At 34.1% G+C, this 21,179-nt stretch overlaps 1 protein-coding gene across 8 annotated transcripts in view; it reads right to left on the bottom strand.

The window, feature by feature from the left end:
- Positions 1-21,179, bottom strand: part of NAALADL2 (N-acetylated alpha-linked acidic dipeptidase like 2) — a 1,357,959-nt gene that overhangs the window by 533,013 nt on the left and 803,767 nt on the right. For all 8 annotated transcript variants that reach the window (XM_047730769.1, XM_047730776.1, XM_047730785.1 and 5 more), the window contains one exon: positions 13,235-13,354. In XM_047730769.1, the coding sequence (XP_047586725.1) occupies positions 13,235-13,354 (120 nt within the window). The remainder of the gene's footprint in view (positions 1-13,234; positions 13,355-21,179) is intronic.

Below are 21,179 nucleotides of genomic sequence, written 5' to 3'. Positions count from 1 at the left end.
AACACAACAACAATAACGGGCATTTATGGAGCATTTACTAAAGGCCAGGGAATATAAAGACAATACTAGTCTACTGATTTTACAAGGAAGAAAATTAAGTCTTAAAGAGGTTAACTTGAAGACTGACTTAGCAATTAAATGGTAGAACTGGGACTCAAATCCATATAGCTGATCAAATTCCACACTTTGGTCATGGGAAATGAGGTAGGAAATTTATTATAAATAGCAAACAAACAATAGATACAAAGACCCTTGAGGCTAAAATAGTGAAGAATTCAAATCTATCTTTAGCCACCTCTTCCACACCTGGCCCCTCACTGTAAATAGTCTGCCTACTCTTTTCTCTGTGCTAAGGATATGAAATTAGTTTTAAACTGATATCAATTACCTTTCAATAAAATCATTATAAATTATATCATGTATAGTGACATCTTAACAAATTGCCCATTAAGTGTATCAAGTAGTAACTTTTAATTTCTAGCATTTAACTAATATAATTTAGGCTAAAGAGACCTTCCCAAAGCATCTCAAATTACATGAATATGGTCTCATACTCTGTCCATTTGTAAAGTACTATCTGCATACATGTGTTTCCTAATTTTAGGGCAAAGGGCTTTAAAATTGCACTTTCTAACCCATCAGAATTTTAAAGAACCTCAAATTACTTATAAAACAAAATTCTGTCTTGGCTTATCAGTTTCCTGATCTCTATGTGATCTTTTTTTTTTTTTTTTAATTTTATTTATTCATTTGAGAGAGAGTAAGCATGAGTAAAGGGAGAAGCAGAGGGAGAAGGAGAAGCCAGCTCCCCACTGAGCAGGGAGCCTGATGTGGCACTTGATCCCAGGACCTGGAGATCATGACCTGAGCTAAAGGCAGAGGCTTAACCATCTGAGCCACCCAGTGGCCCCTATGTGACCTTATTTTAAAAACAGATTGTCTCTACCTGTTTTACGATTAAAACACACAAATGATAAAGCTCAGCAAAATAAAAGAACAAAATCTATATAGTTAGCAAGTCATACTAGGAATTTTGTAAAAACCCAAGGAAAATATTTGTACATGTTGTACCAATCATCACATAAGAAAATACCATTGTAGCCATGCTTTTGTTTTGTTAGTTTAAAAGATTTTGACACACTGAGAAAGAGCCAGCAGAGTAAGAGGGAGAAGCAGGTTCCCCATGAAGAGGAAGCCCGGTGTGGGGCTCCATCCCAGGACCCCTGAGATCATGACCCAAGTGGAGGGCAGACACTTAACCTACTGAGCCACCCAGCCACCCTGTAGCCATGTTTCACTTCATTATTTCCAGCACAGGTCACTCTGCTATTTTGCCCAGACCTCTTTGATTCCAATTTAGCATAAAACACTTTGTCACTGAGTTTTGCTGTCTATGAAGAACAGACAATAAAGAATCCAGAATATTGCAGACAATTTTGAAAATTTTAGAAATTAAATTATTTTTTAATGATTTCCTCATTGTCTTCTGATACAATCACACTCATATCCTGTAGCTGCCTTTCTCTTTGGTTTACTTCAAAATAGACTGTTGTATATCAAAACATGTTGAAACAATGACTATAAAACATGTATATCAGCACACATAATAACACAGGAAGCCAACATGGGCTGACTTGCTTCATTTTGTTTACTGTTCTAAATTAAAAGCAAAAATTTAATCCAGGTGCATGTGTGAAAGATTTAGATAATTCCCTACAGAGTCACAGAAAGCTCAGTAATGAAGGATAAGAACTAGGTAGAACAATGCTTGTGTATCCGTCATATAATATCAACTTGGGAGGAAAGCCAATTCTATTTTAATATACTAAATATTACAAATTTTATTTTTAACCAGTTCCTTTCTTACATTAAGGAATCCTCGAAGTTGTAAAATTTATAAAGCTGACAATAGAGTGGATACCACCCAAAATATAAGGTGAAGAAACATGTTACCATTGTCCTTTTCTTAATAGAATAGAAATTAAATTTTAGATGTTATCACAGATGTTTTAATATCCATAATGCCCTCACTAAGTTGTACTCCTGTCCAAATATAGATACGCCACTATTTAAAGACAAAGAAATTATATTAGAACAGTCATTAATTTGGGTATTAGAACAACATCAGGTATGTATGGCAAGTTACAACCACAAGGGTTTCTCTTCCATTTCATTTGGTGACTCATTTTATATCTTAACATTGTTTGAAAATTCTTTAGTGTGAGAATTACAGAAGTTTGATGTGGATAACTTATCCACATCAAAAAACAAGCCTCCTCTTTATTCATAGGTAGGGATAGTAAGAACGTAATAGATTTGGATAAAAACAGAAAGAAAACCATAACTGAAAATTCAAGAATAAACATGATCTTTTGGAAGAATCTGCTTGATAGCTCTTCCTTGATTATGAATACTAGTCCGAACTGGAGTCTGCTATTATACTACACATATTCTTGGATTATAGTGACTCTAATTTTTCTAATTTTCCAAAACAAATTTATTTAAAAATGCAGAATTATTCCAAAATGATTGGAACTATCAGTGCTGTAAGAGCTTTAAAATGTAGTTTGGATGACTATAATATTCAAATAATGAAGAATATTTATAAGGAATTTATTATGCTAAATGAGATTCCTAGGTATAATCTAAAATTCAGTACAAGAGAAAACACACCAAAAACTTACATGAAGACTGAATAAAATTTGGAAATGCAAATCTAGTAAATAAAAGTAACTTTCATTTTACCTGTAATAGGCTTTTTTCCAAATTGCACATTATTAAAACCACAAAAGCTTTATTTTTAACTATAATATATACTGGGCCATAAAACCTTCCCAATAGCTTTCACATAAACACAGTAAATATATATTTTCAGTTAAAAAGCAATTTAATGAATATTTATAAGAATAATAAATTAACTTATATGTTAATAATTACTGATTAACAATTTACTCAGTGTATATTATTGTTGAAGTTCAAGTGAGAATATTTTAAGTTTCTATAGCTAGGTTAAGGTTTTATAACTTATTATAGGTTAATTTGTTATAAAAACAGGAAGTCTATTGAATTCAAAACCAGCTGCAATACATTGTATGGCTATAATTTTAATTACATAAATTTTAGGGAGAGGTTTTGGGGATTTTTTTGCCAAACAAATACTCATTTTTTTTCCAATATTTCTTGCCAGAAGTAATTTAACTGTCTCCACATATTTTACAGCAATAGCAAATGAGTAAAATCCAAGCTGCTAAATAAGATTCCTTAGCAAGGTATTCCTCAGCAACATAATAATTTATTTTTATTAAAAGACAGAGAGAGAAAGAGCTCCATGGCAAATAGATAGCAATTAATAATTAGACATCAGACGGCTTTTCAAAAACTTTGTTAAGTATAGAGCCAAGGGTTTATTTACTTTTTAATTTTTCAGTTTTGTTAACACCCTCTATGGAATTTCAGAAATGGAAGGAACTATGCAAAAATCTCTAAATAAAAGTTAGTTTTAGGATATTCTAAATCCAAATACAAAAGAAAATCTTCAATGTCATAATAATTCCTGACATAATCTAAACCCTCTACTGAAGTACTGAGCCTTATGTAGAACAACAAGGCAGGGATTATACGGTGTAATGAATAAAATCTTAGATTTTGATTACACAGGATAGTGACCATTAAGGAAATGAAATGCAAACAGAAAACACAATAACTGGTAAAACATTTTGGTGGGATTAAACAAAATATTGACTTATATTCAGTTAAATGCTTAGTATGTTCTAGACATTGTGTTGAAAGCTTATATGTATTATTTCAATTAATTTCTACAATAACCTTAGGATTCAGACAATTTTATTCTGTTTTTGGAGCCATACATGATACCCCCACTTTCACAATAAATTTAAAATTTGTAGATATTTATACTACTATTCTGTAATATAATATAGTTTTAATTACCAAAATATTATCTTCATAATATTATACAATTCTATCATCTCAAAAAAGTTTGTGCATAAAAATAAACACTGAAGAATGTAAAAATTGAAAGTAGGCACTCTCCTGTCAGGTCATTGTTTAGAGTCATCCTTAATCAATTTATGTTTATTTTTAACAATCATTTCTCCATTAATTTATATCTGTCTTACTCTGCAAAAAGAATTAAAGAGACAACTTTAATTTTTCTCCTTCGAGATTTAAATTATGCTACATGGCATCAACATAATTCTTATTGTTAAATCGTGCAAGAGTGCAATCTTGAGAGATAATATTTCTATAACTGATTTATCTAATAAGTATATTATTGTCTTCAGTTCAATTCAGCAAGTTTGAGAGAACTGACATTTCCTCATTATTAAATTCATGTCCTTTCCCATCAGATTCTTGGTTTTTAAGGGCTTGAAATAATATTGATCAAGAGTTATGATTGCTGGGGCACTTGGATGACTCAGTCAGTTAAGTGCCTGCCTTCAGCTCAGGTCATGATCCCAGGATCCTGGGTTCAAGCCTGCCTGGGGCTCCCTGCTCACTGGGGAGCCTGCTTCTCCTTCTCACCACCACCACTTGTGTTCTCATTTTCTCTCTAATAAATAAAATCCTAAAAAAAAAAGAGTTATGCTTGCATTTTCAAATTTAATACACAACCTTAAGAGTTGATATTATTTTTATCACAGCTGCCTAGAATATAATTAAAGAGGGAGAGAGAGAGACAGAGAGAGAGAGAGAACCAAACAAAACCTCTAAGACTTCAGAGGTGTTAGATAATATTCTAAGGTCACTTAAACATCAAGAAGAGTCAGGACTTGAGATTGTATCTACTACCGTTGCATTCTGCCACACTGTGCTTCATGACTTAAAACAAGTTACCTGTCAAACACAGAGCAAACATGGCAGAGTGGAAGGATGGGGACACCTATCTACAGCAGGAAAAATAAAGATTGTCGAGAGGAAAAAATTGGAATATTTAAAAGTAAGCTCCAGATTACCACAAAGCCATGTTACTGCCATAAAAGACATCTACAATTCCCAAAAGTTAAAATATGTCTACAGCTTACTCTTTCAGATTTTAGAGTAATATATAATATATTAAAAAATATTTCTGAAACATGTGTGACTTTAGGGAATGAACTAGAAAAAAATCAGTTTTTTTTTTCTTCCTTCTTTCCTTCCTCCATTCTTGTCTGTCTCTGGCTTCCCTCTCTCTCTCCCTTTCTTGATTTCTTGCTTTTCTTAATTTACACATTTAACAGTTAGGAGCAAAAACATGCTTTGCAACCTTTCTTTTGGTCCCAAACTTGTGTGAAGACATGGGGATTATTTTTGTTGACCATATTACAACATATATGCAAAAATCATCTCTTCTGATACATGATGTCACTTGTTTTGATTTTATGATTTGAGACAGTAAATGTAATTAAATTTTATTATCACATAAGTAAAATACAGACATGACTTTCAAATTATGGGATTCATTCACCATGAATGAGTAATTCAGACTTTGAAGACTTGTAGACATATCTTCATTTGGTTTTAAGCCATAAAATAATACTCTAATACCAGGAATAGGAACTGAAGAATTCGATTATTCTTATCCTAAACTCACTTCCTTAAAATCTGATTACCAACTGGCAGAATAATGACACAGTCCAAAGTTTTCTCATTATAACTTATGATTGAAGTTGTATTTCAATAAAAACTACTTAACTTTTATAGATATGGTAATATTTGGTCCAAGTCATTTAGAAAATAAGTAAAGTCAGTCAGTGGAAAATGGAAGTCATTCTGATTAAAAAAAAAAAAAACAACAACGGATCTAGCTTTTAAATATATTAAACCACTGTTTTCTGACTTTGTGTTCTAGTCTTGACCATGTTTTCTATGATCAACAGAGCAGCTCTGGAGTTTTATAATTACAAAATATGGAGCACTGGTCTTTTGTAATTACTTCTGAGAACTGTGTAGGAAGTACCTCATTAAACCAGTAAGTGAACAAACATACCCTTTCTAAGTATCAAGATAGTGTTCATTTTTTATTTTCATAAAATACTTTCAAAAATTCTCTCAAATTAGGGCGCCTGGGTGGCTCAGTGGGTTAAAGCCTCTGCCTTCGGCTCAGGTCATGGTCCCAGAGTCCTGGGATCGAGCCCCACGTCTGGCTCTCTGCTCAGCAGGGAACCTGCCTCCTCCTCTCTCTCTGCCTGCATCTCTGCCTACTTGTGATCTCTGTCAAATAAATGAGTAGAATCTTTAAAAAAAAAAAATTCTCTTAAATTAAAAGGAGCAAGTCTGCTTCCATACACAAAACTATATCTAAAAGCACCATACAATGGTGCTAATTTAAACACTTTCTTCATCTGAAATAGTCATAGAAAGTCACATATATAGATCCACTAGGATCATCAATACCGGGGGAAATTATAATACACTAAAACTTTCAATAAAAATGGGGGTCTTCAGGGTACCTGGGTGGTTCAGTCAGTTAAGCTTCTGCCTTCAGCTCAGGTCATGATCCCAGAGTTTTGGGATGCAGCCGTACATCTGACTCCCTGCTCAACAGGGAATCTTCTTCTCCCACTCCCTTTCCCGTTGCCCCCCCCCCACCCCATGCTTATGCACTCTCTCTTGCTCACTTGCTCTCTCTCTCTCAAATAATAAAATCTTTTTAAAAAGTTTTTTTTTCCTCTTTTTCCCTATCTTTGTAGCCTCATTGCCACATCACAAATAAGATTATACCAGTGTGCCCATGCATATATTACACACACATAAAATATACCATGAATATTTTATCTCTAAAAAATATTGAATACCTTTTTAAAAAGATTTTATATATTTACTTATTTACTTATCAGAGAAAGAGAGAGAGAGAGAGAGAACACAAGCAGGGGAGCAGCAGACAGAGGGAGAAGCAGACTCCCTGCTGAGCAAGGAGCCCAATAAGGGACTCCATCCCTGAGATCATGACCTGATCCAAAGGCAGACACACCTTATCGACTGAGCCACCTAGACATCCCAAATCCCTATTTTGTGCACATCGTTGTATCATTGTACTAGCACCACATATTTTTGATGCTCTTAGGTAAATGCATATTTTAATTTTAGGGTATAAGAAATTAATTTTTAATTTTACCATTTTAAACTTCTACTGTTTAAAGCAGAGTAGATGCTGTCTATTATTAGCTAGAAGAAAAAATAATTCTTTTGAATGTGGTTATTATATTCTGAATTATGCTGAATTAATTGCTGAATTAATGCTATCAGAAAAAAAAGGGACTGAATTAATGCTATCAGGAAAAAAGAAAAGGAGACTGGAATGAATTAAACCACACTTCAGCAAATTACTTCACGTGAGGTTAGTTTTCAAATACCATGTTTCTCAGCATTTACTTTACCTAAACTAGAAGATTTCTTACTGATCATCCAATTGCCCATTTGTTTAATACAGATTGGGAAATCACCAATACCTATAGATATTTCCTCACTGAATCCCCAACTCAGCATTTTAAATTTAATTATTTTGTAAATTAAGTAAATAGTATGAAGTTTACTTGTCTTTAAATAACTCTACTCCTTCCTAACCTGTGGGAAACATTCTGTTCAAAGGTATAAACACCTAACAGTTGTTTCCTACCTCTCATTTCCCTCTGGGCTCTTCTAAGAGGCCTACCTGCGTAAGAATGCCTTATGAACTTAGTAGTGGTTGGTTAAGTTACACACTGGCCAAAGAGTATACAATTAATATTAAAATATAAATCTTATTGGATGAATAGATAGGGAAATGGTTCATTGTAGGAAATTACAAAATCATTCAGATTCCTGGTTCATTAAAATTATGATTATAAGGATAAAAATGTAAATAAGGAAAATTTAAAAACCAGCTAATACTTATGGATATATCTTACTATGTAACAGTGAGTACTAGGAATGTGCTGTCTGTTACTCCTTTCACTAAAAACAACAACAACATCAAAACAAAGAAACAAAAAACAGCAGTAGCATTTGTGGATTTTTATGCATAATTTCACCATGCAAAAAAGGCATAAATATATGCATTCATCTGTAATTTCACTGCATACAAATTTAACTCCTGCAAGACATGAGGCTGATGTGTGGTATAGACCTAGATAATGGCCCAGCCTCCATGTTTCAGAAGGATTTATATGAGTTCTAGTTGTCACGAAGTATACCAGAATTTTTTTTTATTATTGCTTTTGTGAAAATGGTTCTAAAAAGAAACCAAGTGCTTTTATTGCATTTATAAAATAAATTTCATACTAGAGTGCTATTCAGCAATTTGGGAATATGTGAGGGTCTTAGGATGGGCTTTACTAAGTATCAGACTGTCGCAGAGAAATCTAAGTGAATCTATTAGGACATATAAAATAATATTCTGTCTTGAAGTTTAAAGAATTAAAGCACTCTCCCATAAAATAAACTGCTAAAATACAAAACTAAAATAAACTAAAGACTTTCCTCTAAGGTTTAAGCTTAAGGGAACTAGCACAAGTTAGATCTGGAGAACTGGGTTGGCTCTCTCTCCAGGTAACAATGTATAGATGAAGGCAACTTCTAAAAGCCATGTGCCTTTCATTGTTCCTGCCACACAGTACAGGGATTTTCTCAGCAAACCCTTCATGGAGACTAAATTAACACATGGACAGTATTTACATTAAAACTAATGAGAGCTCCTCCTTCTTGACCACAGATTATTTTTCTACTCATTTTGGGAGATAACTTAATTCACAATTAGTTTCCCTTTTTGCTCTATCTCAGATGCAGAGTCTCACCCAAATGTATTTTTGAACTCTGATTTAGTAGCTACTGCACAAGTCAGAAGAGACGAAATTTTCTCTTTACTCATTCAGCTGCATGTTCCCAGTCCAGATAGATGCTTATTGAGAATCATGATGAGCAGTTGTGATACACAAAGAATTCAATTGGTTCTCTGCCATTTTCAACCCAGTTGTATCACTACATTGCCTTGCTTTCTAGTGTCAGCCCCAGAATATACTTGATGGGCCAGCTAAACATTTTTAGCTGTTACCATGCTATACAACCTTATCTTGTCCATACTTCCTTTTTCTGTGTGAATGTGTATCAATAAATGTATTATCAATGATTCCCCCCAAATATCTGGGATAATCCACAGAACACAGAGACCAGCTACAGTAGAATTTGAAAAGTTAAAGAAAGGGATACCTGTGTCCTCTGCCAGGAAGATATACTAAATTTGTGGCAAGGCTCTGTCTAGAAGGGGATTCCACATATATCTCTTTGTTAAATCTACTCATGGGCCTATAAATAAGGTGATAAGGGGAAATACACCAAGTTCTTAATAATTGCGTCCTACTTCAGATAAACCACTAATTCATTGCTTTGTAGATATGGCCAAAAGGTTTTATAATGTAAATATTCCCTGGGGAATATAAAGTCAAATATAAAGAAACTTGCTTTGTTTTAATTCATAATCTACTGGTAAGGATTTTGAGTATTTGGCCTATAAATTCTGTTACAAAAGGTTTTTTGAATGTCCTATATAACTTGAATTTTTCGTCATCCATAATTTCACCAATCCAATTTACATAATTGGTCCCTTCAACAGACAACATTTTAATCCCCTATATCACTGGAAGACCAAACAAGCAGAATTCAAGTATCAGAAACAATGTTGCTTGGTTTCCCATTGTCCTTTCAGAACATACCTAGAAAGAATCCCCAAACACCTAGAAGAAGACTTCTGATTATTGATAATTTTTAAAGTCCTGTAATCAAATTGAGTCACGTGTTTTAATAATTAGAACACATCATCTCACATCGTGATCAAAACTCTACCCTTGATTTAAAATTTCATCTTCTTGCCCTCCACCAACTCAGGTCTGTTATTGAAGAAGAAGTATACTGTTTTCTTTCTTTCCTCATGCACTAATGATACTTACCTATAAATTGAAGATAATAATGGTTCCTACTTCAATATTATGGTTATTATGACGATTAATGTGATAGTACATTAAAAAAAAAGCTTAGAAAAATTTCTAGCCTAAATTACTAACAATGGGAAACTATAAAGAAGTAGAAATCATCCATAATTCCATTGACCCAATTTATATAATTGGTCCCTAGAAGCTGGAGTAAATAACACTGGAGAGCTGTAAGTCTTTTTGGGTCAAAGGAAGGTGCATGAGAACAACAGGGATGGGGGTTATGGGCAGGTAAAGCATTTCTTGGGCAGGAGAAATAATTCATTCCCACTAGTCTAGCCCAGACCAGAGAACTACAGATTTGACTAGGCCTGAACTCAAGTAGCTTAACAAAAACATGTGATCACTTATACTCTTTTGTTTCACTAGGAAATATACCTAATATAAATTAGTTTTGCTTTTTGGATAATTTTCAAATCAGTATGAATTTGTGTTACCTCTCTACACTGCATTCTACCTTCTCAAGAGTCACTATAAACATTAGTGTATTCTCTAGACCAGAAGGACTAGGCAGGCAGCTACTTTGTATTTTTTTGAAGAGCCAATTATAGACACTGTTTCTAGGTCTCTGGAAATGTGTATGTATATATAACTGTATCTACTTACAGATATACAGAGACATAGATACTACATAAATATATAAACACACATATATTTTTCTGCTCCCAGCTCTGGAGGGACAGGTCAATCCCAACACAGACACTCCTTTTCTGCTCACTTATTAGATGGTGAGCAAACCCATCTCTTACTTTCAGGTTTCTAGGGTGAGTCAGGCACCAGTCTATCCTGTCCCCCATACTGGAAAGGTCACACATCAAGCCCTCCACATGGTTCCATTGAAGCACCAGTCACTAGGCTTACCGTAAAACTTAAAATAAATATCTCCAGAGGTGCCTGGGTGTTTCAGTTGGTTAAGCATCTACCTTCATCTCTGGTTATGATCTCAGGGTCCTGGAATTGAGCGCTAGGCTGGGCTCCCTGCTCAATAAGGAGTCTTGTTTCTCCCTCTCCCCGTGCTCATGCTCTGTGTGTGTGTGTATGTGTGTGTGTCATTCTCTCAAATAAATAAGTATAATCTTAAAAAAATAAATTTCTCCAAAATTTATATTCATAAAATCTCCCTATCCCTCTTCTAAATCTTTTATATACCAGATGTAAGAGGTTCAACAACACTCTAACATGCTTTTAATTATTTCCTTTGAAATATTGGTGTTGGGTAGTTCATATTGAAATACACATTCTTGTATATATTAGAGCCTCAGTTAAAAATTCCAATTTATCATCTTGATTAGCTAGCTACTGTAACTACATTTACACATTAAAGACTCAGAATGTGAGGTGGGACTGCCGGGGTATATATCCAGATTGTTTCATTTGACTATCTGATCATCTTTGAGCCAGTCACTTATTTGTTTCCTGCCTTAGTTACTTCTGTACACTGAAGATAATAATTGTCCCTACCCAACATTAAGATTATTGTGAAGATTAACGTGACAATACATTAAAAAAATACACAGAAAAGTATTTATCCCAGATTACTAACATGCTATCTTTAGAAGCAACAATAATACAATCCTTACTATGATAATTACTACAAACATCTACTTTATAACTTGTTCGTCTTATGAAGATTTTCACATACTGTTCAGTATTCTTTTCTTTTTAAAAGGTTTTATTTATTTATTTGACACACACAGAGAGAGTGAGAGAGAGAGAACACGCACAAGCATGGGGAGCAGCAGACAGAGGGAGAAACAGGCTCCCCACTGAGCAGGTGGATTGATTTGGGGCTTAATCCCAGAAGCCAGGATCATGACTTGAGCCGAAGGCAGATGCTTAACCTATTGAACCACCCAGGTTCCCCTCAATATTCTTCTTTACATTCTAAATGTATAGTATTCAGCCATACAAATGGCATCATTTTCAATATTAAACTGGACACACAAATCATCTCTAAAATTTGTCACATCATTGATGATCTTTATGTTTATCATCTCCATTTTTCCCTCTGTATAGCATACTAGTTGAACTGGAATTAATGGATCAAAATGTGATTAAGTGATTTAATATACACTGACAAATTATACCACTAAAAATTAATATCACATTGATATACATATATCATATATCTCAAATATAAAGTATTTTTAAGACTACCTTAAAATTCTAGACAATTATCGACTATCGGACATTGATTTAAGTATAATGGCATCCACGGAAGGTAATGAATAACAGACACGGGATGTTCCCTTGTCTCCTTACAGCGTGTGCAAACAGATTTCTAGAAAATTTTTGAACTGGGAAGCAAAGGTTTTTAAGTGTTGGAGGAGAAATCCAATACACGTTAAGAACCAGAGAGTTCCAGTGACAGAACTACGCTGACCATTCTATTTTTTTTTTTAAGATTTATTTATTTATTTTAGAGAGAGAGTGTGTGTCCATGCAAGAGAGAGCAGGGAGAGAGGGAAGAGGATGAGGGAGGCTTAAGCAGATTCCATGCTGAGCTGGGAGCTCCATGCAGGGCTCAAGCTCACAACCCTGAGATCAGAACCTGAGTGGAAACCAAGATTCAGATGCTTCACTGACTGCACCATCCACATGCCCCTGACCATTCTTTTTTAATAGAAAAAGAAAATGAAGTAAGAATGAGCAGTAGTAGCTATCTTTCGTGGTGGTTCATTATGAGATAGTTAGAGTGAGCTGCTTTAATTATGTAAATGCATCTAGTGGATGAGTGTTAATAAACTTCTATTTAAATAAAATAAATCAAATTTCTGTTTCTCCTTAGCATATTATATTTTAATTAAATTCTTGAGCACAGTAACTGTGAAGTTATACAGTTGACAAAATCAATCACTAAGGAGTGTAAATCTGCTAGATACTAGTCTAACACAAAGCACACAGTAATTAGTCAGTTTTGATAATAGAAGTTTCACATATGTCATAAGAGGAAACTTTGGTTCTCATTTCCAGCATTCTACATTGGTATTATTATAAAGAGTACAGACAATTTTATCAAGGTCCCACAAACTCCAATACCTGGCTTAAATTATCTTCTGTCTTAAGTAATAAGAACATTAATTTTTCTCTTAAAGATTTTAACTTAAAATGTTCTATTTTGGTGAAGTCATTTTCTGTGACATTCTGACTTTTTGTGCTTCTCTTTCTCCCTCCTTCTAGGTCTCTCTTTCTCTCCACTTACAGAGGCATGTAACTCAAAAAGAAAAAAAAAAAAAATCACCCCACCACCAACAAACAGCCATCGAACCAACCTTATAAAGTAATGGCAATTTTCCTAATTTCAGGAGTGCAATCTGATTCGTTGTATTTTTCATTTTTTGAATCCTTTTTAAATCATCTGCATTTCCATAACTCACATCAATGACTTCAGCCTGAAAGAGAAGAGAAAAATAAAGTCTTACAGGAATAAGTAGAGCAAACCGTCCATTTAGTATGACAAAATCATTCACAATAATTTGATATACTCAAAAAAGAACTATTTCTACTCTTATCCTGACCCAGTCACCACAGACATGATCTTTCTATCTCTAACAGGATACAACAATTCCTCTGGTCATTTAAAAAAATAGTTTAGAGTCACAAACTGAGGGGTGCTAGAGGGATGGTAGGTGGGGGATGGGGTAATTAGGTAATGGGCATTAAGGAGGGCAGTTGATGTAATGAGCACTGGGTCTTACGCACAACTGGTGAATCATTAAATTCTACCCCTAAAACTAATAAAACATTAAATGTTAACTAAATTGAATTTAAATAAAAAATTTTTTAAAAAAGCTTTGGATTCATTTTTCCTTTGCCCTGTCCCTTCTAAACAAGTTACAAGCCCAATTCATTCCTTTAACAGATGATCAAGTTTGGTTTATTATATATTTATGTTTCTGGAATTTAAACCATTTTACAAAACACAAGATTAATTTCCTTAAAGTTCAACAATAATCATACCATTACAAACAATTCAAAGGCTCTCGATTTTTATTCAAATTAAGTAAATTCCATCGTACACAGCTGTTCAGGTGGTACATATACTCAGTGTGGATGACAAATCCTTGGGTTATACAGGATACAACCTGTATGGCCAACTATATGCACCAATCTGGCGTAAAATCTTCAAGGATTTTAGAACATGAGATCAGACTATGATTTCTGTCAAATATTCCCTACCCTCCCTACAGTTATCTTTTATTCTACATCAAATATTTCTTATCTTTAGAAGTCCCCTTTTTATTAATGTGAAAATTGTATGCCTTTCTGGAGATTCTAATGAGAATCCTCTGATGTGCTCCTTTCCTTCTCCTTGAAAAGCTCCACACTGAAGGTTCTATCAAACACATCTTCCTATGATCCAAGATGATTTCTTTTAGGTTTAGTTTCCATAATTTCTATCATTAAGATAGTAATCATTGGGGTGCTTGAGTGGCTTAGTCAGTTAGTTATCTAACTCTTGTTTTCAGCTCTGGTCATGATCTCAGGTTCATGAGACTGAGCCCCATGATTCACTCCCTGATCAGCAGGAAGTCTGCTTGAAGATTCTCTCCCTCTGTCTCTACCCGCCCCCTCCCCCACAAAACAAATAAGTCTTAAAAAACAAAAAACAAAAAACAAAAAACAAAAAAAACAGTAGTTGTTATGCTTTCCAATGATAACATTGAGACATTAAGGAGTAAGTGGGGGCAAATACAGAAAGAACACAGATGGAGAATCTATAACTCTAACTTCCCACCTTTCTCAACTGGAGCTAATTTCTTCTACTAGTTTCATGCAAAGGATTTCCATAGAAGACTCATATGAAGAGAGAATTCTGTTTTTAGAAGCACATGTGAATACCAAGATACCAGCAAATCTGTTAGAGGAAGCATTTCTGGCATGAAATATTTCCTTAACCATTTCATTCAACTGCATCTGGCAAAACTTTACTGATACAAAACTTTACTGATACCTTTTCAAATGTTACCTTCTGATGAACTGTATTTCCCTGTTGCCCAAGTATATGTGACTTTCTCTACTTTGAATCCCATAGTGATTTGTTTCTGACTCTCTTGAGGACCTCAATGGACTCATCTCTTTATATACATATAAAATTTTTCCTCAATGAAGTCCATCATGCAGCTTTCTCACCCTTCACCCAGATATGCAGCATATATTGTTGGCTTATTGGTCTTAAATTGAAATGATTATAGTTTATATGGTATCTCTGAAAAGTTGAGCTATACGTTCAAATGGATTACCTAAGAAAACCTTCTTGTTAAAAACATTTCTGTCTGAATGGTTTTGGATAATAATTTTGTTCCTATTAAAATGTGATTAGCAAGGCTTATTAATATAATTTTTGAGTTTGCTAATACCATTATAATTTAAATAACTGTGGATTTATGATTTTAAAAGCCTAGTTAAATAAATTATTACATAATATTAATAATCACACTGAAAAAATGAGAAAATTCATATTATTCAATTAAATTTTTAAGCCACCTACTAATTATGTGTGATTCACTGATATCATCTTAAAACAAGAATATTACTCAATTGGTTATATTAATGAACATATTTTTCATACTTAGGAGAGGCTGGGGGAAGATCATGCTGGTTTGAAACAATGTAGGCTAGACTTCCACTTTTTGTTTAAAATATAAACCAAAAGGTGTGAGAGTTACAAAAATACTAGTTTACATTATTGGAAAATAGTGATAACTTGCCTCAATAATGGCAATTTTAATTAAAGAGCTCTTCAATGATCTTTAAATAGCACATCGATAGATTCAAGCATTTTAACACATAAGAAGAGGGTTTTTTTTTCATTTTTCACAAAAATAGTCCTCAATACAGCATCATTATACAAATTTATTTTGGCTTCTGCATTAAAAATCAATAATTACAAAAATCAGTGTTCTCATGGTTTGACAGGTGCTAATAAAAATGTATCTTTTTGCCATCAAAAGATGTCTTTGAATCAGGTCTTTCCTGAAAGTCTTTCCTATTTACCTTTAAGCAAACTGAAAAATCACAGCTGCAAGAAAGCACATTGAATTTTTCTAAGACACAAATTAATATACAATGATATGATAAAATATCAAGCCATTTCTTTCCACACATTCTTGTTTCTACAATGGACCTTTCTTATTGTATGTATTCTGTCACACTAGAAAATCATCCAAACAGTTGAGGTACAATGTTTAATTTATGTCCAAATACCAAGGGGTAAGTTACATCTGACTAATCCCTTGGAAAGCATCAAATGAGCAGGTACCTATGTACTTGTTGAACTATTCACTTGTATGCACCAGCTTTTTCCACTGAGGACCTCCCTGACACATAGGAGGAGGTAAGTGAGAAGTGCAAAGTAAAATGGACTAGCTCTGTTTTTTTTTTTAATTATTATTATTATTATTATTATTGTTACTTAACCTGGGGAAAAACATTAATTTTTATTTAAATTCTATGCATTAATTTTTTATTAAGAACAAGAAATATAAAATGATAGCAACAACTGTAACAAAAAACAAATATTTTATACTTCATTAAAGATTTTAAAGTACTGAAATGACAGTAGAGAGTGGTAGCAGCTAAGAGAGAAAGTGGCACAGTTTAGAAATAACCACTATATATTAAAATACAATTATCTTTTGTGGCAAAATATGTGATTAGGAGGAATCATAAACCAGATAATTAGCAATAACGAAAACTCAAAATATTAAAAAGTGATATTCTATTATATCAGTGGTTTTATGCTTCTACACAGAAATGGTGAGAATATCCTGAGCAGAAGCAACAGAAAGGAATAACTAAGAGAAATGAATAGAATTGTTATTTTCTGTGGTCAGCTCAATAAAAAAAAAATAGAACAATCATGGTAATAACTAGGTCAGAGAAGACTAAACAGGACCATCCATCTGTGGGTAGCCTGTGCTACACAGTGATGAACAATCCAGTGCCAAGTTTCTCTTCTGTCTTGAGGTAGCAAAAATTATTCATGCTTATGAAATGGTGTATGCTTTCAAATTTTTCAGACTTGATGTTTTCAACCAAATCAATCACTCTGGATCCTCTTAGCTCTTCTCTAATAGATTCTGAATGTACAGAATGTTTGAAAAGCATTGCTGCTTTGACTAAAACAGTAATTTTCTACTCAGAGTCAGAAACGGTAAACCCAAGCATACTGACAAAATACAGTGTCATCAGAAATACTAGTCACCTAAATACAAGTTTTACTTCAGAAATTTACTATCTTATGTAATCTAGCTTTGAATCCTCTTCAAATTAATGTTCATGTCTATTAAAAACTTGTAAAATCAAAATGTTCTCCCATGTTTACCTCTCTCTTTTCTAGAAGGCATTAACATATTAATATTTATGAAGATTTCAAAATTCAGAGACTGCTAGAATTGTATTAGTACTTTTTTTTTCAAGTTCGTTCAATGGCTTTCCATCACATGGATATTATCCTGAAAACCACACCATACCAGAGCATGAAAATCAATGCTGCTTCCTCCTTCCACTCCTGTGGCAGACATCACTAATCATTTACCGCTTTTTCAAACTCCTTCTCAGGATGGTAATCTAGTTAATGAAGACAAACTGGGGTTGGCATAAGAGGGAGCTATATAAAACATTTAATATCTTAATGTTAAATAATTATTAATATTTAAAAACTATAAATTATTTAAACAATATTTAACTATTTAAAATCTTTAATAACTGGAACGCAAGTGCTAATCAGTTAAAATGCACTCCTAACCAATCAGAAGAGATACCAGCTAGTGTGCTGAAATAGTCCCTCCTAACTGAATCCAGCATTAAGCATGAGACACAAATCCATTTTGCTGTTGTTGGTGAAAAAGATCAGATAAAGTGGTGGCTTGTCAATTTCATCACTTTTTTTTTTAACTGTAATATATACACTTGCTAGAAAAAGTATTTTGCTACAATGATATAATAAATGCAAGGCTTGCTGACATGATGACCACAACATTATGTGTCAAGTTACATTTTCGTTGCTGAAGTTATGGAAGAAAATGAGTTACAAAAGGTGCCTTCATGCTCTGGTGACTTTCTCCTGTTAGGTCAACAATAAAAAGGTAAACAAGGACACTAACAAGTCAGAAGATTTTCAGTTATGATATGCCCTAATAACAACAAGGAAGGGGTAATACAGTAGAGGGTGATAAAGAATTATTTTATTAAGGTTGTCAGGTTAGGCACTGCTATGGAGATCATATCCAATCAATGAGAAGCCATGCACTCACCTGGGGAAAGAACTTTTTTGGCAGAAGTTAAGAACAAATGAGTGAGGAGCTCAATCAAATGAAACAAAGACATTGACTATGTTAAGGAGTAAAACATTGAAACGTTGAAATAGGGAGTTATTGATTTTCTGCTTATAGGGTAGAGATTAGATAGGGATGGCATTTCATAATTTATCAATGAAGGAAAGAACAACAGTTAGGTGATATACAACAGTTTGGAGCAAGAGTTAGCTGGTACACACGCCGCTGAGAGGGGTGAGAGTATTTTGGTTGGTTGGTTGGTCTGATTTTACCAAAAAGGAGACTTAAAAATATTTATAAACTGAAAAGAAGATTTGGCTCAATTCGGTTGACAAGTCCTAGAAACAAAAGTAATATAGAGAAACTGGATCTAGATTCTTCCTTCTCATCATGTGAATGGACACCACAAAGTAATGTAAAAGAGGTTAATCTTATTCCATTGACATTTCCATGAATATCAGCAATAACTGATTATGAGAATTTCTGCAACTTCATCACTTTCCACATGTTTAACTTACTTACTCTGTTTCCCTGCCATAAATCAGGAATAAGATCCTTGAAATGATATAAAAAATAGCAGCAGCGGCACTGGCTAATTGCTTTGGAGATAAGTAACCTGGAATGACTCAACCATGCTTCTGGCATCAGGGTGCAGGGCAATCCAGATGCAGGGTCACTATGCTGAGAGTCCAGGCAGGAAGCCAGTGGACCAGGCTCAGTTGCTTGAGAAAGAAGATGGGAGATCAGTTGCTATTTTGCAAAATGTTCCAAGTATCCCAGAAGAGGTTATATATGACAGATAGTTTGAGGGAATTCTTGGAAAGAATTTAGCTCTAGATCTTCCTTTAGTTCTGTGTGAAAGGTAAAGTTTATCTAAAGGGCTTCCCCTTTCAGATGGAAACCAGAAGGAAGTTCTCTGCCCCTTACAATATTGTTATTGATTTTTGAGTGGTCTCTGTGGTATTGTTCTTGGCTCCATGTACCCTCCCCTAATATTGTGGCCATACTGTAACTGGAAAAAGTTTCTTGCTGCGTATTGAGTGCAGGGAAGTTGTATGTTAGTAAAATGTATCTCAGTGTGTATGTTGCGGGAGGGTGTTCCCTGATGTTTAGCATTTACAACTTTTTGTGGTTTAAATATCAAACCAGAATTAGGAAAGATTCACAGAATTGATTTCCGTTCTCCAGAACAAGCTGACTTGAACCATTCTGCACACCACTGGGGCACCTGAAACTGGCCTTTTAAATGGTAGAGCAATGTATTACTCAGAGCTTTCCTAGGTGGCTGAAAAAAAGAAGCAGGTATCCGTGAGAGATACAGGTTGCAGCTGGTGCCAAGGTCTTGGCAAAGTAGAATGAGTAGAGAAGTAGAAGGAAGGAAGAGGTGGGTAAAGCAAGAGAGAAACAAGGACAAGAGGAGTTCACAGAAAACCATCAGCTATTAGAAAGTTGGAAATTGAACATAGGGCTTTTGAGAAAGAGAGAGGAAGGGAGGGCTGGGAGGACTGAAGTGGGCACAGGTTTATGACATGATATAGGGGAAAAAGAAAATCGATACTTAACAATTTATGTCCTCTGTGCTAGACATTTTACTAAGGAGATCATATCTGTTGTGTTCAGTCTACCTTCACCACATTCATATTTGGGAGGTACTTCCGCCAATTTTATAGATGAGGAAACTAGAGTTCAGAATATTTAAATATCTTTCTAGTGTTCACAGCAGTTTCAAGCCACGCAGTTTACAATTGCTTACCTAACTGTTGCTATTAGACTGTCAGCTGCATGTGGACAGTGTCTAGAGCTTTCTTACTGATCACTTTGTCCCCTTTAAATGGCACTTAAGAGGCATCCAGTATGCATTTGCTGACTGCTGAATGCTTGTTATATTAGTGAGACAGGAAAAACAAGTTAATAATCACAGGGTACTTTATTTAATAAATGATACTCAACTTATTAAGGTAAGAATATTGAAGGAGTTGCAAATTCATTCAAGAGAATTCTTCCTGGAGGCCATGAAAGTAATGTGACAGAATTCTGTTTCTTTTAAAATCAATTACATGGGGCACCTGGGTGGCTCAGTGGGTTAAAGCCTCTGCCTTTGGCTCAGGTCATGGTCCCAGTGTCCTGGGATCGAGCCCCACATCGGGCTCTGTGCTCTGCAGGGAGCCTGCTTCCCCCTCTCTCTCTCTATCTGTCTGCCTCTCTGCCTACTTGTGATCTCTGCCTGTCAAATAAATAAATAAAATCTTAAAAAAAAAATAAAATCAATTACATTAGTGTATTGAAATAGCACATAAACCTCAGGATTGACTTTTCCATAGATCTTTCTAGTTCTGAATAAATTAAATTCACGGCACCTACTGGAATTAGGTAAATTTTATTCATAAGGTACATATTTAAATACTAGTACTTTATGGAGATTAAAATATAAATTAAATTTGCTAAGAATGTTACATTATCACTTAACTTGGTAAGTGGCATGCTTTAAATCATGTCAAAACTAAAAACAAAAATGCCAACCTAGAATTTTCTGTCAAATAACAATTATGATGATTCAGAATCCTTGGAAATAACTTTAGTCAAATTAGAACTTTGTAGTCAAACACTTTCTCACTAAAAATGCCATATTTGTTTTAATGAAGAGGGAAAGAAATTTCACTGCACTTTAACCAGTTAGCTGAATTCAACTATCTTTGTTTCAAAACTTTTATTTCATAAAATGGGCTTTTGTTCTCTTTCCCAAATAGAAGATGTAACCTCTCTAACAAATGATTTAACTCTGGACATGTTGTGATAGGTCACTTCTGTATTTGTAAATGCTTCCGTCTAAATTTTAAATACAGGAAAAAAATGTACTTTAATATGTGGAAATTAAACTCAAGGTTATTATGTTCAAATAAAAAAGCAGTAATTATGGAATTGTTTTGTTAACTAAGTT

The sequence above is a fragment of the Lutra lutra genome, chromosome 1, assembly GCF_902655055.1.
Source record: "Lutra lutra chromosome 1, mLutLut1.2, whole genome shotgun sequence".
Classification (NCBI taxonomy): domain Eukaryota; kingdom Metazoa; phylum Chordata; class Mammalia; order Carnivora; family Mustelidae; genus Lutra; species Lutra lutra.
This window is presented reverse-complemented; position numbering and strand designations above follow the sequence as displayed.